This window comes from Chlorocebus sabaeus, chromosome 20 (genome assembly GCF_047675955.1).
Source record: "Chlorocebus sabaeus isolate Y175 chromosome 20, mChlSab1.0.hap1, whole genome shotgun sequence".
Classification (NCBI taxonomy): Eukaryota; Metazoa; Chordata; class Mammalia; order Primates; family Cercopithecidae; genus Chlorocebus; species Chlorocebus sabaeus.
Genome location: NC_132923.1, coordinates 24,206,660 through 24,231,593, shown reverse-complemented (window position 1 = coordinate 24,231,593; position 24,934 = coordinate 24,206,660). Strand labels below are relative to the sequence as shown.

At 40.5% G+C, this 24,934-nt stretch overlaps 1 protein-coding gene across 2 annotated transcripts in view; it reads left to right on the top strand.

Annotated features, from left to right (window-relative positions):
- Positions 1-3,832: 3,832 nt before the first annotated feature.
- Positions 3,833-24,934, top strand: part of CTTNBP2NL (CTTNBP2 N-terminal like) — a 65,169-nt gene continuing 44,067 nt past the window's right edge. The window contains exons 1-3 of one of the 2 annotated variants that reach the window (XM_007977557.3): positions 3,833-3,956; positions 19,322-19,447; positions 23,245-23,352. In XM_007977557.3, coding sequence (XP_007975748.2) covers positions 23,254-23,352 — 99 coding nt within the window. In that variant the 5' untranslated portion in view covers positions 3,833-3,956; positions 19,322-19,447; positions 23,245-23,253. Of the gene's footprint in view, positions 3,957-4,031; positions 4,270-19,321; positions 19,448-23,244; positions 23,353-24,934 lie in introns of those variants that run through there. The other variant, XM_007977558.3, reaches the window with a different exon arrangement.

The window sequence follows — 24,934 nt, the reverse complement described above, 5'->3', positions numbered from 1 at the left end:
CTTTTAAGGATGAAATGAGATATCATATAAAAAAATTGCATAATGCTTAGCACATGATTGAATAGCTTGATTAATGCATCTAGCATATATCATTATATTAAATCATAGGCTGAAATGATCTTTAGGAATTAGTCCACTACTTTCATGCCTTTTATCAATGAACTTAAATGGAGTTAAGTGAGAAGGCTACTTTGCCAACTAAGTTTGTGTATCAGGTCGAATGGTGTCCCCCCAAAATTCATGTGCACCCATCTCACACTGTGAATTTATTTGGAAATAGGGTCTTCGCAGATGTCATGAGTTCAGATGAGATCATGGTGGATTAGAGTGGGCTCTAAGTATGACGTGAGTGGGGCCTTTATAAGGAGAGGACATACAGAAACGCTGAGACATAGAGAGAAGAAGGCCATGTGAAGACAGAGGCAGGGATTGGGATGATGTAGTTACAAGTCAGTGATCACCGGGAACCACCAGAAGCCAGGTGAGAGAGACATGGGATGGAGCATCTCTCAGAGACCACAGAAGGAACCAACCTTGTCAACACCCTGTTATTTTTTTATTTTTTATTTTTTTGAGACGGAGCTTCGCTCTTTGTTGCCCAGGCTGGAGTACAGTGGTACGATCTTGGCTCACTGCAACCTCCACCTCCTGGGTTCAAGCAATTTTCCTGCCTCAGCCTTCCAAGTAACTGGGATTACAGGCTCCTGCCACCACGCCCAGCTAATTTTTGTATTTTTAGTAGAGACGGGGTTTCACTATGTTGGCCAGGCTGGTCTGGAACTCCTGACCTCAGGTGATCTGCCCACCGCAGCCTCCCAAAGTGCTGGCATTACAGGGCTGAGCCACTGCACCTGGCCAACACCCTGATTTTGTGCTTCTAGCCTCAAGAACTGAGACAGAACACATTTCTGTTGTTTTAGGCCACCCAGTTGGAAACTACTATAGTTGATGACAGAATGAGAACTAGACTCCAGATTTTTTAACCTCTAGTCTAGGCCTCTTTTACTCCATTACTGCCTCCCCAAGCCAGCAACAAACATTTATGGAATACCTTCTTAGAAAGTTTACTTATTTGGAAAAAATCGACACAATCTATAATTTTTAAGCACTTTAAGTTGTTGCCTGACACACAATAGGTATTTAATAAATATTTTACTGTCCAGTTGATAAAATGATAGACATTAAAATGTTATATTTTGTTATACAAATCTAAGATATTGTTATGAACCATTTTTTACCTCTGCATACACCTATGCACCAGACTCTAAATTTATTTACAAGGTTTGTATATTGAAGAATCCCAAGGCTCCATAACTCTCTCACTGCTGCCGTCTGAAAGATACACGAGGTTCACAAGTCCTGCCTGTTCCCTACTTCTAGGGGTGAAAAATTAAAAGGAAAGCAATCTGAACAGCCTTAGGACTCTGAATCCTACAAGGGTTGTTTTCATTTTTGCTGAGTCCATCTACACTCATTTAGGAACATGCAGAAGGGAAGCTAGGAAGTCAGGGGAGCTGCCCATTGCTCTAAAGGAAGTAGGTCACAGGGCACTGCTCCCACCCACTCAGCCAGGGAAAAGAATGGGTGGTGGTGGGTTAACAGTTACAAAGGGAATGAGGGAAAGTAGGGAGGACCTGCCGGGCATGGTGGCGCATGCCTGTAATCCCAGCCATTTTGGGAGGCCAAAGTGGGTGGATCACCTGAGGTCAGGAGTTCGAGATCAGCCTGGCCAACATGGCAAAACCCCATCTCTACTAAAAATACAAAAATTAGCGGGGCACAGTGACAGATGCCTGTAATCCCAGCTTCTCGGGAGGCAGGAGGCGGAGGTTGTAGTGAGAGATTGCGCCATTGCAACTCCAGTCTGCGAAAAAGAGCAAGGCTCTGTCTCGGAAAAAAAACAAAAAACAAAAAAAAACAAGGGAGGAGCTGATTCACTAGAACAACTCTTAGAGTGACTCAGAAGCCAGCAGAAAATAGCCTGTTCTCCCACATCTGCTTCATTGTCAGGCGATGAGGCATTTCCTCATTGCATACCCATAGGCAGAGCAAAGGGGAGGAGGAGGAAATGGGATTTTTCAAGTTCCTTTGCCTGTTCCAGCACCTAACACTCCGTATTTGTAATCATTTCAGACATTTTATTTCGAGTCAGTATTTATTGAGTACCTACTCTGTGCCTGGCCCTTCATCTTACCTTTCAGATTGTCAGTCTTCAGAACACAAGGCATGATGCCTTTCTGAAGTTCGGTATACCCCACATCATTACTCCAGATTCACTTACGCTGCTATTGAGCACCTCCACACATAGTCTTGCTATCCTTCATGTATAGAGATGACCCTCCCAAGCCTAAAATCAACAGGGGGAGGCATGGAGCTTTCTTTCTGGCTCTAATGTTTGCTTTACAATCATCCGCACCCATTCTTAGTCCACCATGTGAGAGCCAGTGTGAAGTGAGCAGAATATGGCATAAGTTTGGAGTCATACATCCTTACTGGAAATTATTTACTGTTTACTAGCTCTATGACTTTATTCGACTTCTCTGAATCTCTATCTTCTCATCTGTAAATTGGACACAATGGTGTCTATCCTACACTGTAGGACAGATTTCTCATACAGTACTGAACATGACATCAAATACCATTTAAATGAAAGTACATGGCACAGTGATAACATGATAAATACTCGTTTACTTCTTTCAGACTATAATCACACAGACTGATCACATCCCTCAGTCAGACTGTAAACTGCATGAGGCAGGCGGCATCTGCCTTGAGGACTGTTTGCCTAGGCAAGTACTAGGTCCCTAATGCTGTCTTGCGAATTATGATTGCTAAGTTTAGGGATAATGTATTAAGTGTACTACATTATTTGCGCATTATAAATATTCGTCTCAAATATTTACTATATTGTATTTAAAATAATGTGGTTATCGTAAATGTAACCAGCTGAATCAATCTGTGAGCTGACAGCCATTCTGTGGAAATGGAATTCAGAAACTTTGACTTCAGGTAGGGATACAACTAGTTATACATCCACTCCCCTTTCTGAGTTACTTGGTCCTGCCTAAGACTTGCTGCCACCAAGATCTGCATTCCTGTGTTCACAAGGCAGACATTCCTTGCATCCTCTGTACTCTCCATTGTTTCAACTTCACGGCAAACACCATTCCCCGCAATATAATGAGGCCAAGGACAGAAAAAAGTCGCCTCAGCTGGCAAGCATAGTGTGGAAAAACCTGCCACACAAATTTGCAATTATTCGACTTCTGCCTGGAAAGCAGGTCGGCTGGATTTATGTCCCCCAAAGTTAGTATTCTCTTCTGTACAAACTGTGGTTGAGAGAAAGGTGATCTCCAGGTGTTTCATCTTTGCACCCTTGCTTGCAGCACCACGCCCACAGTCGCGTCCAGAAAAAAGAAAAAAAAAGGGGGGAAGCAAGGAAGCCAGGTTTTCAACAACTAATTCATTCCAACGCAGAGACCAAAGCCCACTTCATTTATTAACAGTCTGGAAAAAATCCCAATCGATCAGGCCACCAGAGCCCTCCTTTCCTAAACTCCCCGTACAGTCAGGGAAAAGCACGAAGCACTAGCCACGGTCCTGCCCAGAAACCACGCAGAGGTGGAAAGTTGCAGACCAAGGGCCGGGAAGGGCACGAGCCCACCCTGAAGCCGGGGACCGAGGACGGCGCTTCCTCCCGGAAGTGACGCGAGCTCAATCCCAGCCTTGCTCTTCCCAAACAAAAGGGATCTTGGGGCCCCGGGAGGAGCCTGAATGACATTGGAGAAGCTCCGCCTCCAGCCGGCGCGGATTGGGGACGATGCTGGAGAAGCAAGGAGGCGATTGGCGCTGGTGAATGCCAATGCCCCCGCCGGGCGGCTGAGGGGGCGGGGCCTCTGCCGCTGTGGATGGGGAGTGGAGGCGGAGGGGAGCGGATCTCGGAGCGTCGTGGAAAGGTAGGAACCACACTCCCTGGGGCTTGATGATGGCTGAGAGGCCGGGTTCTCAAGAGCAAAGCAAGTATAGGGGCACCGGTAGCCTCCCGCCGCTGTCCTAACGGCCTCTGGGCCCATCCCCTGAGGGGGCGGGGCCGTCTCCTCCACCTCCCGGTATTCCCCGAGGAGGCGGCTCCTCATCCTTTGAGGGTCCTCACAGCTACTTTTTGTCCCTGGTCGATTCCCAGCTCCTCAGAAGGGGCTTCCCTCTGATACCCCTCATTCAAAGGCTCTTCCCACCCCGCACCTCAGCCTTGGCGGAGAGGACTCACAGGTACCGTACCGATTCTCTAGGCTGCCGCCCCCAACCCCGTTTTGCACCCCCGGAAGGCCAGACATCCCTCCCTACACCTGTCTCTGCTCTCCAGGGTGGGACTGGAGCTGCTTTCCTCCGTAAGATAAAATTAGTGTTTCCCAAAAAGGAGGGATGGGGCGAAGCAAAAATCAAAGACCGACCTAGACAGCCAGCTTTACCGAGGAAACGGCTTCTCCCACTTAAGTTCTTCCCATCCCCCATTCTCTGATGCTCAGTCTTCCTCCCGCCGCCCCTCGCATCCTCTGGCCTCTTGTGAGGAGTCGAGAGCTCTCCTGTTTTGGGACTTCTTTGGACTCTGAAAGAGGGAGAACTAGGACCTCCTCTCCCTCGCCCTTTGTACCTTCCTTCTACTTTCTGTTCCTTCTGAGAGAACCCAGCCTCTAAGGGTTTCTTAGGTTTGAATTGCGTTTCATTTTTCCTTTTCCACCCTATTTCTTCTCTGAGAACTTGATGAAAAGCCATCTTATATTTCACAGTGAGGTGGGTGTGTTGGATATCTGCAGAGTTGGCTTTGTGTGGGCAGGAATGCAGTGTATGTTGCTTGACAGTCAATGAATAACACCATGTTTTCAAATGAAACAGTATACATAAGTAAATAAATAGCAGTGGATTAGGAATGAGTATATCCCAGTCTAGGATGGGCTGGTCCATTGCTCAGGGAGACTGCAGTTAACCTTGAAGGTATACTGCAGTTTGAAACAAAAGGCAGGAAGTGTTTGAAGAAAATTCAGGGTCAGTCATCCAGGCTTATGATTAATCTAGTCCTGTGTCCTTTGGTTACTCTCTAACCCCTTTTTTATAGTGTCCCCCCCGCCCCCAGGAAACATTCATGTATATTTTGATTGGTTTTACGATCATCTATCAAAATTTAGACGATGAAAAGTAAGAACAATTTTTTAATCTCAGAGATAAGAGTAAATAAAGGCAAGGTGTTCTAGCTATTCATGTTTACCAAAAAGTGCCTCTAGTGTGCTCCTAAAGGTTTTGTCAAGTGGCCTTCATTTCAGCAGGTGCAAAGTGTTGATTTTGACCTCAAGTTAATGTCGTTGAATCCCCAGTAATCATCTATCGCTAGCACTTTTATATATTAAAATTTACCATATTTTTAGCATAGTTTTTTTTTTTGCTTTCAATCTCAAGTCCACCTCCCCGCTGTCAGCTATAGCCAAAGCTGATGGCAATGAAGTTCAAGGAGTTGGAATCACAGAGGGTGATTGTAATGACTGTTGTCTTTTACCTTCTTGATTAGACTTCCTGAGGGTAATTATTTTTGAATAGTTAGAATTGAAGGTTTCAGAGTGCTCACAGATCTTCTTAGTGATCGTTTCCAAATCTCCAATAAGAAAATACAAAGAAGAAACTGGAGGGTGTCTCTAGCAAACACAATGTGTGCTGCAATAGAAGGGTAAAACATGGGCTCCCTGCAATAACAGCAGAAAAAGCTAAAAGTAGAACAGAAAATCCCAAAAAGATAAGTTGTATTACATCAGCAGAGAACAGAAAATAAACTAAGGTAAGAGACTAAGCAAACCAAAATTGTGGTGATTGCTGAGCTTTAATAGGAAAAAGCAAATAATGTTCTTTTATTATTTAGCACAGTAAGCAAGATCTGTTTGTTACACTTTTGGGTCTTGAAAATCTTTCCTTTAACCTTTTCAACACCTGTTTGGTCATGCCAGATGAAGAAAAGCATAGTATGCAGGGGATATATGTCTGATCTCTCTCCTTGAATTATAAATTCTTTGAGGGCAGATAGTAGTATTTTTTGTTTTTCGTCTTTGTCTCTTTCACAGTTCCTAGTATATAGTATGACTTAATGAGTGTTTGTTTAACTTAGTTTGAAGCTGTCACCTTAGGGTAGACTGAAAGGCAATGCACTGATTAGATGTGGCACAACTTGTTAGTATAAACCGTCTACTTGTTGTCTTCATTTAACTTGATTTTCCCCATCTGCTGTCTTATGAAATTCCAGTGTCTTAAGTGACTAAAATTTTGAATTTCTTATAAAGAAATATCTGTGAGGCAGGATGTGGTGGCTCATCCCTGTAATCCTAGCTACTTGGGAGGCTGAGGCAGGAGGATTGCTTGAGCCCGGGTGTTTGAGGTTACAGTGAGCTATGATCATGCCACTGCACTCTCCAGCCTGGGCAGCAGAAAGAGACCCTGTCTCTTAAAAAAAAAAAAAAAAAAAGCAGTTAAAAAAAAAAAATATATATATATATATATATATAAAATCTACTGGTTAGAAAATACTATTTTACTGTCATGAAATTTGCACCAGACTTAAGAACATAATGAGTGCTAATCATTTTAGGATTTTATTGTTTTAAATATCTGACCTTCTGAGGCCAGGCTCCGTGGCTTACACCTGTAATCCCAGCACTTTGAGAAACCGAGGCGGGTGGATCACGAGGTCAGGAGTTTGAGACCAGCCTGGCCAACATGATGAAACCACATCTCTACCAAAAATGTAAAAAATTAGCTGGGTGTGGTGACACATACCTGTAATCCTAGCTACTCAGGAGGCTGAGGCAGGAGAATTGCTTGAACCCGGGAGACAGAGTTTGCAGTGAGCTGAGATTGCATCACTGCACTGCAGCCTGGGAAACAAAGTGAGACTATCTCAAAAAAAAAAAAAAAAAAAAAAGAATAGTTCCTGAGTGTTTGGTTTTGTAAAATGGATTTTTAGTTATTTTGTGTTTTTAAAGTAACACTAAAAATAGGAACGGGGCACAGAGCAGCGTTGGGTCCCTAAGTGTAATTATACAGACTGATTATTGATTATGGTGGGCATAATACAATCGGTCTTCTCTGCATTTGTATCTTGGCAAAATCACATTTGCAGTGCTACCAGTTAGTTTGCAGAACAGAATTTGAATTCTTGGTTTTACTGAGTGGAGCAGAATGGTGTTTCTTGGGGGTTTCTGTGTAATTGGTGTTTGGCGTCATGAAGCAGGAAGCAGAGATATGCTTCTAGAGGAAATTTGTTCCGTCTGTGGTGGTTGGCCCCAGGAGTGGCTTGTTAGCCTGTTTTCTAAAGGCCATTTTAAAATTTTTGAATATTTGGCTGAGCATGGTGGTTCACACCTATAATCCCAGCACGTGGGGATGTCCAGGCAGGCAGATCACCTGAGGTCAGAAGTTCGAGACCAGCCTGGCCAACATGGTGAAACCCTTTCTCTACTAAAAATACAAAAATTAGCCAGGTGTGATGGTGGGCACTTGTAATCCCAGCTACTAGGGAGGCTGAGGCAGGAGAATGGCTTAAATCTGGGAGGCGGAGGTTGCAGTGAGCCGAGATCACAACATTGCACTCCAGCCTGGGCGACAAGAGAGAACCTTCATCTCAAAAAATAAAAAATTAACAAAATTAAAATTTCTGAATATTTGCTGCTATTAACTAAAAATTAAATCTTCCAAAGTTCAATTTAAAGCATTTTAGTGAGAAAATGGCTTATTTATTATGAGCCTCAAGAATGTAGTTATTTACAACACAGACTTTAAAGGCAAACCTAGGTTCAAATCCCAACTCTGCTACTGTTCACTGTGTGATCCAGGGCAAGAGAAAAATTTTCTGTCTTCACCATAGTTCAGTCTCAGTTTCCTCAGCTGTGAGATAGAAATAACTTGGAGAGGTTTCTTTAAGGATTACACGAATCGGCCAGGTGCAGAGGATCACACCTGTAATCGCAGCAGTTTTGGAGGCCGAAGCAGGTGGATCACTTGAGGCCAGGAACTCAAAACCAGCCTGGCCAACATGGCAAAACCCCATCTCTACTAAAAATACAAGAATTGTCAGGCGCAGTGACTCACGCCTGTAATCCCAGCACTTTGGGAGGCCAAGGCGGGCAGATCACCTGAGGTCAGGCGTTCAAGACCAGCCTGACCAACATGGAGAAACCCTGTCTCTACTAAAATACAAAATTAACCGGCGCATGCCTGTAATCCCAGCTACTCCGGATGCTGAGGCAGGAGAATGGCTTGAACCCCGAGACGGAGATTGCAGTGAGCCAAGATCGCGCCATTGCACTCCAGCCTGGGCAACAAGAGCCAAACTCTGTCTCAAAGAAAAAATATATATATACAAAAATTAACCAGGCATGGTGGCACATGCCTGTAGTCCTAGCTACTCAGGAAGCTGAGGCATGAGAATTGCTTGAACCCAGGAGGCGGAGGTTGTAGTGAGCTGAGATTGTGTCGCTGCACTACGGCCTGGGTGACAGCAATACTGTCTCCAAGAGAAAAAAAAAAAGGATTACATGAATATACACACACACGCACACATATCACAAAGCAAGGTACCCAGGATGTAAGAAGCACTTAGTAATTGACAGGTATTATTATTAGCACTTGGCATGTGAGTTAAGGAATTTAATATTAAACATTATTTTACTCCTTCAGCATTTTAGCAAAGGTGAAGACTTAGTGTTGGATTTTAGTTATTGATTGGTTTTGTTTTAAATTTTTCAACATATGACTAAGTCCTAAATAGAGGAAAAGAAAGCTTGCTTGCATATGTCATGATCTCAAGCATCTGAGCCAAGGAGTTTTAGGAGAGTGTATATCTGTCTTGGAGTATGTGTATTTAATAATTTTGTTATGCAAATTATCTTTCTTGAGTTTTTTGGTCCAAGGAAAAAAGAAAAGCAAGGGATTCAGCTAGCTGATGTCTTCTTTCTGAATTGTCAGTTGCTCCACTCCAAGCTCTACTCTCTTTAAGTAGCACCATCCTGAATGTCATATAAATGGTTTCATGGATACTGTGATTACTGTGCAGAGTTATACCTTCTGTGAAATTTAAAGAACTTTTAATGGTAATTTTGATTAAAAGTGGTTTTTACCTTACTTTTGAAGACAACCTCCCCGACTGTCCCCAAAGTAAGGAGCGACAACAGGAACAACCAAAACTGGAGTGAGAAGAAAACATGGATAGAGGAGTTGAGAAGAGGTGGGGGAACATGAAGGGTGGGAGTTTGTGGGTTAGAGAAAACAAGACTACAAGGAGGCATCGAACTAGATAATGCAATATGCTGTAATATGGCTCATCTTTGCCAATTATTTCCAAACTCTACATTTCAGGTACAGAGCCAGAACTTCCAATCTAAATGTGTCATTTGCTGTTTAATGAATCCTTTCCAACTTCTGGAGCCACAAAGAATATAGTTCTCAATTGTTACTGAATTTAAAGAATGCAACCCTTAATTGTTACTGAGTTTAATAGAAACAAGAAAGGAAAATAGGAAAGCACAGGATGATGGTATCTACAGACAAAGATTCCTGACCCTGAGCTTTGGGAGCATCTGCATAGATTCTATGTGCAAAACTGCTGGGAAAGGCTAGGCTGAAGCTGAAGTGTACTCTGGGTCTACCCACCATAGAAAGGTGAGAGCCAGGCCCGGCATGGTGGTTCACACCTGTAATCCCAGCACTGGGAGGCCGAGACAGGTGGATCACCTGAGGCTGGGAGTTCAATACCAGCCTGACCAATATGGAGAAACCCCATCTTACTAAAAATACAAAATTAGCGAGGCATAGTAGCACATGCCTGTAATCCCAGCTACTCAGGAGACTGAGACAGGAGAATCGTTTGAATCCAGAAGGCGGAGGTTGCAGTGAGCTGAGATTGCGCCATTGCACTCCAGGCTAGGCAACAAGAGTGAAACTCCGTCTCAAAAAAAAAGAAAGGTGAGAGCCAGGGAAGGAGAACAGAAAGGAGAAGCAGGGATAAATTGTTTTAACACGAGATAAGAATTGTAAGTGATAATGGAGAGAAGGATGAAGGATAACTGACAGGTAGGTTATAGGAAAAAGAAAGAAGCACAAACTGGTTTTTTTGTTGGAGAATGGGGGCTTGGGGGAGGCCCTCATTACTTAGTTTCTGCTAAATAGTCCTTTCTGTTGTAGCAGGTGCTACAGAAGTAACAGCAGAACCAATCTAGTTCTTAACTGACTTAATGTTTGAGGGTATAACAATGATCTGGTCTAGCCCTATATATCAGTTTCATCTTGTTGCCTCTTGTCCTTAAATTGAGGCCACAGAATAAATTTCCTTAAAAGGCTCTATACCCAAAGACTTCTTCACTTCTAAACCCTTAGCTGTCACCACACTAACAGACTCTTAACACGTTCCCCTTAGGGGTTGAATTACTTCTCATTCGGCCTGTCTCATATCACAGTCATCATTTCCCCAGTAAACGCAGTTCCGTTTCTGACATCCCTGTTTTTGCTAATGGTATCATCGTTCTAGTCACCCAGTCTCAAAACCTCAACTGATCTGGGATTATTTCCCCTCTTACCTCCCTAAATGAAAATCAGTCATTTACAGTAAGTAAATTCTTAAATAACTAAGTAAATTCTTTTTAATGTCTCTTTTGTCAGTCTCTTCCATTCTTATTGCTACCATCCTAGTTCATACATTTTTGCCTCATACCTATGCTGTTAAATTTTTCTCCCGACTACTCTTTCTGTTTCCCTTTTCTTTCAGTCAAGTCAGCTCTATACTGTAAGCATTAACCTTCCTGAAACTATGCTTTTGTTATGATTTTCACCAGGTTAAAAATGTTGAGTGGCTTCTCATTTTCTAAAAGGTAAAGTCCAGTTGTGTTGGCTGAGATTGAAAGTGCTGTACATTTCTTTCCAACCAGCATTTTTTTAGTATCTCTTTGAACCAGAGACTCCTAGTGCTAAGTGTGATCAAGTTGAACAGAGTAGTTGTTCAGATGAGTTCAGAGTCTTGTGAGACAGAAGACAGATATGTAAACAGGTGAATTGATGTAATAGAATGTGGTAACTGCTCTTGAATTACGAATGTAGATACATGTCCATTATGCATTTAATTTAATGTAAAAAAGAGCTGTGATATTTTTAGGAAACCCATTTCTCAGTCATCACAAGTTAAAGTTGTGACTTGATTAAAACCTGTTAAAATTCAGTAGAAACAAAGGCATGCGTTTACCTGTATGCTAAAGGCACAAAAAACTAATCTAAGAAGAATGGCCTTTTCTTTGCCCAAGTATTGTGCAGATAAAGTTGGCTTGAACATGTCCCTAAACTGACTTTCCCAGGAACTGGCCAGGCCATCTCTTTCTTTTTGGAACAGGTCAACCTGCCAGAAGTCAGAAGTAAACTTGTTTTGGTTTGTAAATTAGACATATGAATGATAGACAATGATGACCCATTGGAAAAGGGTCATTATCCTTGCAGATGAAACCAAAAGTATGCTCTTTAAGGATGAGAAATGAGAAACTGACCAGTCACTAACTCATTTAAACCATGCAGCCTCCTGTTACAGTATGTATTGTTATGTCCATTTTATACATAAAGAACTGAAGTTCAAAGGTTAAATTGATCAAAGAGCAAGTGGCAGAGCCAGGATGCAAACTCAGCTCTGTCAGATTCCAAAATCCATGTGCTTTCCACTATAACACATTGTCTCCGGCAGAATTACTGTCCCTGAAGAACCATAGAACAAAAATTGACAGGCTTGTTGTTGTTAGTATTCAACTGATACTAAATTGTTAAAGTTTTTTTAAGTCAGTTATCTGACTTAGAAGATTAGAAGACAAAACAACATTACCAGTTATATTTCTGTTAGAGGATTATTTGAAGTTTTTTTTTGCAGTTCAGATAAAGTCAGGTTCTGGGCATAGCTAAAACAGATTCCTTAACTGTTTGATGGTTAATCCTTCATACCATACTCTGTGGAGTTTCTTCCCAGTGTGGAATCTTAGTGGAATCAGTGACGTCATCATCCTACATTAGCATTTGAAGGGTTTGCGATCCAGGCTGCCTCTAGAATTGTGGCCCATGAATCATCTTACTGAAAATAATCAATCTACGTGTTATTGTTCCCTTGTTGTGGTATTTTACAAGTTATGGTGACATTATTTCAGAAAAGCAAAAATTTAGGGGACTGATGGACAGACAGTAGAGACGGTCAGATACATATTTAATTGAAATCATGTTACAATTTCATTTAAACGAAATAAAGCCATCTAACAAATTATGTAGAAATGATTCGGCCAGGTGCAGTGGCTCATGCCTGTAATCCCAGCACTTTGGGAGGCCGAGGCAGGCGGATCGCCTGAGGTCAGGAGTTCCAGACCAGCCTGACCAAAATGGAGAAACCCCATCTCTACTAAAAATACAAAATTAGCCAGGCATGGTGGCACATGCCTGTAATCCCAGCTACTTGGGAGACTGAGGCAGGAGAATCTCTTGAACCCTGGAGGCGGAGGTTGAGGTGAGACAAGATTGTGCCATTGCACTCCAGGCTGGGCAACAAGAGCAAAACTCCACATCAAAAAAAACAAAAATTTTATTATTATTACCAGTCTCCTGGTAATAATGAAAGTTGTTATTCATTTTCATTAACATCCATTCCAGTAGCTTAACTAATGTAGTTCTAGTTTGGCCTTGTCTCAGATGAGAATACTTGAGGTGGTGTAAACAGATACCCAAGTAGACAGACCTTTTGTTTTTTTGTTTTAAGATGGAGTCTTGCTGTGTCTCCCAGGCTGGGGTGCAGTGGTGCAATCTCAGCTCACTGCAACCTCCACCTCCCGGGTTCAAGCAATTCTCTTTCCTCAGCCACCTGAGAATCTGGGATCACAGGTGTGTGCCACCACGCCCAGCTAATTTTTGTATTTTTAGTAGAGATGGGGTTTCACCATGTTGGCCAGGCTGGTCTTGAACTCTTGACCCCAGGTGATCTGCCTGCCTCGGCCTTCCAAAGTGCTGGGATTACATGCGTGAGCCGCTGCACCCAGCCCAGACCTGTTTTTAATAACTTCGCGCTAATGTTCTCATTTGAGGGAAAAGATATTTGAATGTTTGTTTATGGGCATAAGGCTACTTCCTTCTTTTCTTCAGTATACATATAAATCTTGCTGACACCATATATGAGAGACAGAGAAAGAGACAGATGTGTACACACACACACTTACACATTCACACTCACAGAGAGATACAGCACAGTTGCATGAGTCTTAGAACTAAGCAAAATAAAAACCTGATACCTATTATGTTGTCACAGAAAGCAAATTAGACTGGATCTTAAAAAGACATGTGTGTTAGACCTAGTTTTATTTAACTGTATTCACATTAACAACTCTGGCCTCTGTGAAATGAGAGTGCTGGATTAGATTATTGCTGAGGCTCCTTCCAGCTTTGTGGATCATTCTTTAGCTGAGGTTTTTCCACCATACAATTCCTAAGGCTGATAAAATGAGAGGATCAGATGTAAGCAGTGGTTACCAAGGGAGTCTCTGGAGTCAGTTTACCTGGGTTCACATCCCATTTCTACCACATACTAGCTGTGAGGCTTTGAGCAAGTTTTTTAGCCTCTATGCCTCAGCTTTCTCATCTGTTAAATGAGGAGGATGATGATAATGATGAATTTGTTGGGGATGGTTATAGCATATCACCTAAGGTTGTTGTGAAGACTGAATTAGTTAATACCTGTACATGTCAAGTACTTAGAACACTGTCTGGCATACATTAATGTTTAGCTCAATAAATGTTTATCTTTTTTTCATTATTACTATTATTGTTTAAATTCTTCTTAGAAAACTATGCTATAGAACTCTGAAGTGGTGATGATTATTGCTGATCGTGTATCATAATTAATTTCTCTATTAAGCATAGATCCAGATAATCTGGTAACCTGGAATTTGCTTTAATATAAATAGAGCACTATGTATTTGAATAGAGTACTACAGTATTATAAATGTTGACCCTAAAAATTACTAGCTTAATTATAGAGCTGACCTCTTGAGGCCTACTTCAAAGTCTATGTTGGCAGTATTGAATAAACAAGCATCCTGACCCCTTGGCACCATTGTAATTTCTTTGTAAGTGCACTATTCATATTATATTTCAGGATAGCTCAAAACATCCTTCCTCGTGGGATCCTGAAATTGATTTTCTCTAAAAATGTTCCCAAACCATTCTGTTTTATATAATGCTATCTATAGTGTGGCTGGGAAAAAACAGACTGATAAGGCAAAATAAGGCATTCTGAGAAATACTATGTTGTAGTGCTGTCATGATAAGAGGAAGGCTTAGATCCCCCTTACTTACAATTAGATTAGATCTAGTTGTTCTAATAGTCTGTCAAAGTAGTTAGTGGTTAGCATGTTGCGTGAGTTTGCTAGGGCTGCCATAACAAAGTACCACAGATGGGGTGGCTTAAAAAATATAAATTTATTTTTTCACAATTCTGGAGCCTAGAAGTCTGAGATCAATGTGTGGGCAAGATTGGTTTCTTCTGAGGCATCTCTTCTTGGCTTATAAAGATGTCTGTCTTCACATTGTCTTCACTCTGACCCATCCATATCTCTGTTTCCTCTTCTTATAAGATACCAGTCATATTGGATTAGAGCCCACCCTAATGACCTCATTTTAACTTTATTATCTCTTTAGAGATCCCGTTTCCAAATTCAGTCACATTTTGAGGTACTTGGGCTTAGAACTTCAACATACGAATTTTGGGAGGTACAATTCAGCCTGTGTTATGTATATTTAACACATGTATTATAGTAATCCAAATATTCCAGTAATATCTTTCACCTTCAACTGAGAGAAGCTTGATTTGAGATATAATAAATTTTATACTGTTTAATATTGGAATTGAATAAAATGAGATTAGTTATCATACCTTAATTTGAGAACTTTTGTAAATAGTAACAAAACGGCTTTCTTTTCTTTTTTCTTTTTTTTTTTTTTTTTTTTTTTGAGACAGGGTCTCGATGTACTGCCCAGGCTGGAGTGCAGTGGCGTAATCTTGCTTCACTGCAACCTCCACCACCTGGGCTCGCCGCAGTTCTCCTGCCTCAGCCTACCAAGTAGCTGGGACTACAGGAACACGCCACCATGCCTGGCTAATTTTTGTATTTTTTGTAGGGACAGGATTTTGCCATGTTGTCCAGGCTGGTCTCAAACTTCTGAGCTCAGGTTATCTGCCAGCCTCAGCCTCCCAAAGTGCTGGGATTACAGGTGTGAGCCACAGCCTTCAAAAACAGCTTTCTTTAACAAATGTACAAAAGATCTGCTTTTCTTAACCAGAAAATTCTTTTTTTATTTTTATTTATTTTTATTTTTTGTAGAGACAAGGCCTTGCTATTGCCCAGGCTGGCCTTGAACTCCTGGCCTCAATTGATCCTCCTGCTTTGGCCTCCCAAAATGCTGAGATTATAGGCATAAGCCACCGCACTCAGCCAGAAAATTATTTTCTAGTAGCACGTTGACATGTTTTGCTTCCTGACCTAACCTTTAAATGCCAAAGAGGAATGAAAGGGACCATTTAGAATGTTGTCACTCTTTTATTCCAAATGAATAAATAATCCTTCTGAAAAATTAGAATCTTAAATCTTTTGAGATAGTCAAGGTAGTGTGTCAACACCTTCTACCCCCAATATGAGGTTGTTTTGAATACATTTTAATTTTTTGTTAAGGAGCAACCCGATTAACTGAAGCTTTAAATGCATTTTTTAAAATAGCAGTGCATTTCTGTTCATATTCAGATTTAGTGTTTGTAAATGTGGCAAGTTTCTTTTTTATTATTATTTCATGTATACTGGGTTTTAAGAAAGTACATGATCTAGTGGGAAACTATCAAAAACACCCATTTCACCTGTCCATCTTGGCTTTTTGAGTTTTAAGAATTTACTGGCCTCCTATATTTTGGCTTGGCTTATATGTATTGAAAGATTCTTTACGAGCTGGGCATGGTGGCTCACACCTATAATCCCAGCACTTTGGGAGGCTGAGGCGGGCGAATCACTTGAGGTCAGGAGTTCAAGACCAGCCTGGCCACATGTTGAGACACCATCTCTACTAAAAATACAAAAGTTAGCCAGGCATGATAGCGTGCACCTGTAGTCCCAGCTACTTAGGAGGCTGAGGCAGGAGAATCGCTTAAACTGCAGAGGCAGAGGTTGCAGTGAGCCAAGATTGCGCCACTGCACTCCAGCCTGGGCAATCGAGTCAGGCTGTATCTCAAAAGAAAAGAAAAGAAAAGAAAAGAATCTTTACATAATTGGAGTCAATCTCCTTTATATCTTTGCTCACTGATCACTAATCACTTTGCTCACCAATACTAAAAACTCACTGAATTATCTTAATCTGAGTTATTTGTAGTCCAAATATAAATTTCTTAAATTTGATAGCTGAGTATAAATTTCTTAAATTTGATATCTGAGTATATAATTAAAAAGTGATTTTTATCCAGTGTGGCAAGAATGATCTCCTAGGTTAAATTACTGATTAAAAAAATTAGTCCAGTTGATTTATTTAAATAGATCTATATAGATTTTTTTGAGGCATTTCTATGTCAGGAACTATCTAAAGCCTCATCTAAAAATGTTGTTTTCCTACCTTATGTGGAAAAACCTACCACCTGGAAAGAAAGAAAGCCTCAGTACTATGTAGATATGCTCACACCCAGATAATAGAGAGACAAACATCTTGCTTGTACTCCACCCTGCCCTGCCCTGCCCTGTCCTACTGTTTACATAGCTATAGAAGCTGTTTGGGGTGTTTCTTTTTCTGCCACTCAGTCTCTATATGATAAAGTGGCAGCAATGCTTGTTATCTTATGGAATTAAGTCAGAATTCCAGAGCAGAAACTGGGACTTCTTCAAGGAAAAAAAAAAAAAAAAAGCATAACCGAAACCAGAATGAGTGGAGCTTGGATGGTATCCAGAAAGGGGAAAATATCAGAATAAAATGAACAGAGCCCAAGCCCCACCAACATACTTCTAGGCAAAATCAGTACTACAATTAAGGAGGCACAGTGGGGTAGTTGGGGGGATGCAGTTTTTAATACCCATAACTTCTGACTATTGGCACAATAAAGTTCATCCAGAAAAGACTCATGCTCTCCTGGCTATTGGCCTAAGGTTTCATCGTGGGATGAAACCTGTGAATAGACCAAATGGTATGCTGGGCAGGCTCATTTGAAATCACTTATTGATAACATAAAAATAAGTGTAGGCCGGGCACAGTGGCTCACACCTGTAATCCGAGCACTTTGGGCGGCCGAGGCAGGTGGATCACCTGAGGTCAGGAGTTTGAGACCAGCCTGACCAACATGGAGAAACCCTATCTCTACTAAAAATGCAAAATTAGCTGGGCGTGGTGGCGCATGCCTATAATCTCAGCAACTCAGAAGGCTGAGGTAGGAGAATCACTTGAACCTGGGAGGCGGAGGTTGTGGTGATCGAGATGGTGCCATTGCACTCCAGCCTGGGCAACGAGAGCGAAACTCCATCTCAAAAAAAAAAAGGGGGTTATACTTAGCCCTTAAATGGGTTTATTTTTCCAGACTATTAAATCTTTTTTAAAGATAAATATCTTTATCTTTTTTATTGTATATATTTATATGTGTATTTTTTATTGAGAAAACTATAAAGCTTAATATAGCTATAGCTGGCTATACCACAGTGTATGGTAATGTATCCAGACAATTTGTCTACAGGTGGTTTTTATTTCACATTTATAGACTGTAGCATTCCTTAGAAATATCTGTCTAAACTCTGAGGAAAGTTGGGTCTTGGAAGGAATGAGCTGAGCATTTAGTTGAAATGATCTTGTCCTTCAGAGTCACTGATGATGAAAATGACAGGTGACAGCTTACTTAGAAAATAAGTAGGGAATGAGTCCATAGACTCATAGAAATATCTGTGTCTAAACTCTAAGGTAATTTGGGTCTTGGAAGGAATGAGCTGAGCATCTAGTTGAACTAATCTTATCCCTCAGTCACTGATGATGAAAACGACAAGTGACAGCTTACTTAGAACACGAGTAGGGAATGAGTCTATAGACACAATGTGGCATACCAAATATCCGTCAATCATATTTCTGATAATGAATATGGGGCTAGAAATACGCTTTTTCTGAATATCCTTGGCCACATAATTCTGCCCATATATTGGGCAGAAATTGCTGGAATAGCTTATTCAGTGGTTTGTGTATATGTTGTTGGGTCTATATTCTTGACTGTTTAACAAACTCATACTTCCTGTCCTAACTTGAGAGATTTGTAATTAGTTTAATTACTGATTCTTGTTTTAATGAAGCAACCAAGGACTTATTGCAGCATTATTTCTTTCTTTGACACTGTCCCCATTTGACTGTTAGGTTTCAGCAACTCAAATGGGCTTTCAGACTTAGTGCCTTAAAATACAAAACAAAGATTACATTTTATCAAATAAAAGTGAAGTCCTATCATTTTTAATAAAATTTGTTGGGCCTAATACACTGTTAGGAAATCATAAACAAAAAAAATACGTATAATTTAACATTTAACATCTGATCATAAATGTGAAAGAGTAGAAGCTGAGGATGCGTAATCAACCTTATAGACAAAGTCGAGATGCTAAGAGGCTGATTTGTTTGTTTATGGATTGTTGGGAGGTGAGGAGATGAGAATTTTCCTTATATGAATTTGGCAGTTTAAAAATTTCCGTTGTAATTATTATTTTTTCTTTTTTTTTCTCTTTTTTTTTTTTTTTTTTTGAGACGGAGTCTCACTCTGTCGCCCAGGCTAGAGTGCAGTGGCGTGATCTCAGCTCACTGCAAGCTCTGCCTCCCAGGTTCACGCCATTCTCCTGCCTTAGCCTCAGGAGTAGCTGGGACCACAGGCACCCGCCATTACGCCCGGCTAAATCTGAGTGCGTTGTGCTTAAGTCGTGGTGATTCAAGCAAATAGGTTTTTGTCATTTCAGAAAGAGAAAAGTCAGAAGTTAAAATGGCAGTGGACATCTTAAAGTAGGAAAGATCTCGAAAGCCTCTACCCCTCCTTATTTTAGTTACCAAAGGGAAGTCAGATTCCTGGTATTTTTCATATATTATTCAACTTCAACTTGAAGAACTGGCTATTTTCTTCTTTCTTGTCATTATCAACCTACAGCTGTCAGACCTCATCAGTGATAACAGTTGACATTAATGAGATTTACCAAATTGTTTATAGTATAATCACATGAACAATAGATTTCTCCTTATTTTGCAGCATTGGACACATTTCCACCATGCTAATGGCATTTTAAATGTATTTGGCAATTTTCCCAATTTTTTACTGAAGAAAACTTGAAGAGTTTATACTTGAGGACTGAAGTGTGACTCTGCTGATTGTCAGGTCAGTACCACCCCCACCTCCAAGAATATCACTGCTCTCCTAAAATCTAATGCAGTTTTACTATCATTCTTTTATATTTCAGGCAAAAATTTATTGCATTGTCCTATATATTGAGATTACATTCAAATGCATAGAACAGAAGGAATTGTTAAATTTTAATACTTATAAATAGTGGTTATTGGAATATGCAAAAACAGATCTGTTGGTTCTTACATTACACAGCAGTGGCCTTTCTTTCCTTCTGTGTAATATTTGTATTGTATTCATGTAGACACTAAGCTGAGTTGGTATTTTTTTTTTTTTTGAGACAGAGTCTCACTCTGTTGACCAGGCTAGAGTGCAGTAGCGTGATTTCGGCTCACTGCCATCTCCACCTCCCAGGTTCAAGCTATTCTCCTGCCTCAGCCTCTCGAGTAGCTGGGACTACAAGTGTGCACCACCACATCCAGCTAATTTTTTGTATTTTAAGTAGAGACAGGGTTTCACCGTGTTGGCCAGGCTGATCTTAAACTCCTGACCTCAAGTGATCTGCCTACCTCCACCTCCCAAAGTCCTGGGATGGGATTAGAGGCACAAGTAACCATGCCCACCCGAGCTGGGACATACTAGTGAAATGTTCCAGTTATTAACATTTGTGTGCAGAAGTGATTTGTAAACACAGAGATAATAAAAGAATTCTTTGTAATTGACAAGGAATAGAACTTTTTCTTGCCTGGGCTGAACTGTTTTGTAATTAAAGTGACTCTGAAGATTGTTTTAGTTTTACTCTTTTACAAGGATGTATATTTATCATAACAGATCAAAGACTTTTTTCATTTTACATGTCAAAGACTTTAGGTACAATGTAATTTAGTTCTTTGTATATGTACCTCTTATTTTTATTTAATTAGACTCTAACAAATAATACTTGATTTTTACTTAGAAGCTTAAAATGGAACCAAGAAGGACTTCCCAATTACAAAAGGGCAGCTGAAGTTATTTCTGAGGTCATCGATCTTGGCTGTCTGCAATTTTTGATAGTGCCTTTCTTAAATTCTTTTGAAAAATGAGACAGAGTAATAGTTACTAATAATGAAACCATTAATAATGAGACCAGGTATCAGCAATGTGGTAAGATGTTCTACATTTATTAACTCAATCTTCATAGCAGCCCTGTGAGTTAAATATCATCATCCCCCTTTCACAGATTAGAAAACAGAGTCAGATAACTTGCCCAGTCATACAACTAGGAAGATGCAGATGTGGCATCTGACTACCAAGCTACATGTTCTTTCCAGTATAACCTCTTATAAAGTGTAGCTTTATTAGGTTTGTTAGAATTTTTTTGTTTAGTTTTTAGTTTTAAAATAAATGTTATGAGATATATCCCTGATACTAAAATGAACATCATTTACTAGTTGCTAAAATTCACTTGTTAGAAAATAGAGGCCGGCGCGGTGGCTCACACCTTTAATCTCAGTGCTTTGGGAGGCTGAGGTGGGCAGATCACCTGCAGTCAGGAGTTGGAGACCAGCTTGGCCAACATGGTGAAACCCCATCTCTACTAAAAATACAAAAATTAGCTGGGCATGGTGGCATGTGCCTGTAATCCCAGCTACTTGGGAGGCTGAAGCAGGAGAATCGCTTGAACCCGGGAGGCAGAGGTTGCAGTGAGCCGAAACTGCACCATTGCTCTCCAGCCTGGGCAACAAAAGCAAAACTCTGCCTCAAAATAAATAAATAAATAAATAAATAAATAAACAAATAAAAAGGCCAGGTGTAGTGGCTCACGCTTGTAATCCTAGCACTTTGGGAGACTGAGGTGGATGGGTCACCTGAGATCAGGAGTTCAAGACGAGCCTTGCCAACATGGTGAAACCCCGTCTCTACTAAAATACAAAAATTAGCCATGTATGATGGCGGGTACCTGTAATCCCAGCTACTCAGAGGCTGAGACTGGAGAATTACTTGAACCTGGGAGACGGTGGTTGCAGTGAGCCGAAATCACCCCACTGCATTCCAGCCTGGGCAACTAAGACTCCGTTTCAAAAAAAGAAAATTAGCAATTAGAGCTGAGGTTACATTGAAGATGTTTTACTGCGCTTTAAAAGGCTTGTGCAGCATGTCTTGGAACACAAACTAACAACAAAGTGAAGTATGCATTTTATACATGTTCACTTAAAAGCAGTAGCTCTGGAAGGAATCACTTTTTTGTGTGTGTGGCCCCTAAAATTTAGTAAGAGTGATAAATTACTGGAGGATGGGTGAACTGGTCATGTTGTGATTCATTTTCCTTAAGAGTGGCGATTTGGAAATAAAAAGTGGAGAGAGAAATATTTGTTCTACTTTGGAAATTATAAAGTATATCTTAACCGTACACACTGGTCAGAAGGCCCTTCCAAGATTGTACAGCAGTCTAACTTCTATCTTTATGTGTTTTATGAGAATTAGTCTTGTAGAAAGGATTGAGCTTGTGCCATGCAATTTGCCATTTAACATACTTTGGAACATGCAGATTCTCAGAGAAATGTGAACTTATTAAGTCAGATAAATTCAGTTTGTAGTAGCCTAGCCAATTAAGATGTATAAATAGGCCTGACACAGTGGCTTATGCCTGTAATCCCTGCACATTGGGAGGATAAGGTGGGAGGACTGCTTGAGCCCAGGAGTTTGAGTCCAGTCTGGGCAACACAGGAAGACCCCATTTCTACAAACAATAAAAAATAAATTAACCAGGCATGGTGGCATGTATCAGTAATCCTAACTGCTTGGGAAGCTGAGGCAGAAGAATCGCTTGAGCCCAGGAGGTTGAGGCTGTGGTGAGCCATGTTTGCACCACTGCACTTCAGCCTGAGTGACAGAGCAAGACCCTGTCTTAAAAAAAAAAAAAAATGTTTAAACATTATACTTTAAGAATTCATTTAAAAGTAAGTTTGCATATAGTTGAATTAAGTCTATTTTACTATACAAAATATAAATATTGTGATAGCTATTGTCTGTGAAGGTAGACAATTTAAAAGAAAAATTTCTCCCATACTCCCAGCAACATTATCTCTTTGCCCAAATTTTATTTTAACCAATTGAAGAGGGATATCAGAATGTTTTATATACAGTTTTGGAAATTGGTTATCTAAAACTGGGAAATCTTTTGATGGTCTAATCATTTTTCAGAGAAATGGTATTCATTATAACACAATTTTACCTGAAAAATTAGTGGCTAATTTTTTTTTTTTTTTTGAGACAGAGTCTCACTCTGTTGCCCAGGCTGGAGTACAGTGGCATGGTCTTGGCTCACTCCAATCTTCGCCTCCTGGGTTCAAGTGATTCCCCTGCCTCAGCCTCCTGAGTAACTGGGGCTACAGGCGCTCACCCCCATGCCCAGATAATGTTTTGTATTTCAGTAGAGACAGGGTTTCACCATGTTGGCCAGGATGGTCTCCATCTCCTGACTTCGTGATCCGCCCACCTCAGCCTCCCAAAGTGCTGGGATTACAGGCGTGCGCTACCACGACCAGCCCTAGCGGCTAATTCTTTCTGAGATTTTCTAGGATGTTTGTTTGTAAACATGTCTGGAGGAAATACGAAAAATTGATCTTTGTGAGTGGTAGTGAAATCAATAATTAAAGTGAATTTTATTTTCTGTTGCTGCTCAGTTTGTGATTAACATCAGAAAACTTATATTTCTATTTAATTGCAACTATTTCCTTTATTAAGGCATTTGATACTATAATTGCCCTTATCTCTCACTTTATTTTTTCTTTAATTGTATCAAATTAACGATGTCTTTGGAGATTGTCTGATTGTTACCTTTGTTTTAGGCTTTCAAGATGAATCTGGAAAAACTCAGCAAGCCTGAACTCCTGACACTATTTAGTATTCTTGAAGGAGAGCTTGAAGCAAGGGACCTTGTTATAGAAGCCTTAAAGGTATGTTAAAAAAAAAAAAAAAAAAAAAAAGAGAGGTCATCATACATTTTGAAAGTCATGCATTGGTTGTAATTTATTTAACTAAGGTATTTCTGTAGTTTCCATTGAAGTTGAATGGAGGACAGATACTTGGATAGGTAGCCACCTACATGGTGTGATATTAGGGACACTGGTGAAACCTTTGTGTTTTCAAAATAGTTGGCTTAGTTTCTCGATCCGATGTCTAGACCTTGAACTTCATTCTTTTTGAGACCGAATGTCACTCTGTCACCAGGCTGGGGTACAGTGGTGCTGTCTTGGCTCACTGCAACTTCTGCCTCCTGCGTTCAAGTGCCTGCCCCAGCCTCCCGAGTGGCTGGGACTACAGGCACACACCACCACGCCCAGCTAATTTTTGTATTTTTAGTAGAGACAGGGTTTCACCATGTTGGCTAGGATGGTCTCGATCTCTTGACCTGGTGATCCACCCCCACCCTCGGCCTCCCAAAGTGCTGAGATTACAGGCGTGAGCCACCGCGCCCGGCAGAACTTCATTCTTTTAGTTTAGTGACCCTTAGCTGTTTTTGAATGCTACCCCTTTTAGATTTGATAAGACCAACTTCCTAATAAATGTATATACATCCATATATCAGAATTTGAAATATAGTTATCTGAGAGATCAAGGATCCCGTGAAAACATCCACGGATTCCTTGGACCCCAGATTAAGAATTCTTACTTTTGGTAGTTTTAGCCCATTTCTAATTCTCACCACTAATTACCTATTGTTATTCTCACTTCTTTCCCCCATTTATCGTCTGTCTCAATCGCTTCATAATTAGGATAGGAGTAGGGGTGACAGCTGCCTCTAATGGAACAATCAGAGGATGACCTTGTTTTCTCTTTTATAGTTTTACCAAGATAACGTCTCTGCTTTTCAGCCTTAGAAACTGTACAAACCTGTAGTGGTTTATATCTCTGTTTACTAATCACTGTATCCTCAGTACCCAGCTTAGTGCCAGGCATGTAGATGCTCAGTAAATGTTTGTTGAACAAATGAAATGATTGTACCATTGTGGTGTGTTACTTTAAAAGACTACCATAATACTTCTAAGTGGATGTTGTGAGTTACTAAATTTTAAAGCCTCTTCTTATGTGCTCTGCAGCATACACTGCCTTCTGGTTTTAATGTTAACAGATGCTTAGATGCTTTTTGCACATGTGTTCCTAAAATATATTTTTTTCTGCATGAATCCAATTTTGGTTACTATAGGCAGTTCTGATAAGTTAAAAGAGAAGCCTGAGAAGCAAGAGCTAAAATTAAGGGAGCATTTTGATATAAGATACCATTCAGAATCAGGCACAAGTGTTGTATTTAGTCTGCATATGGTCTGTAGGTGATAAAATTATTCTGAGGCTTAACTCTGTGCAGTTTAGGTGAAATGAATAGCTTCACCAGAAGTGACACATATTTAAACAATCTATTGTTAGATAAAATAGGGGGCAGCTGGGATTAAAATTGTTTCAATCCTTTAAGAAAAGTAACTGCCATAGCATTCTTGAAACTGAATGTCATTTTATCTATGGAGTTTTGGGGATTTTTTT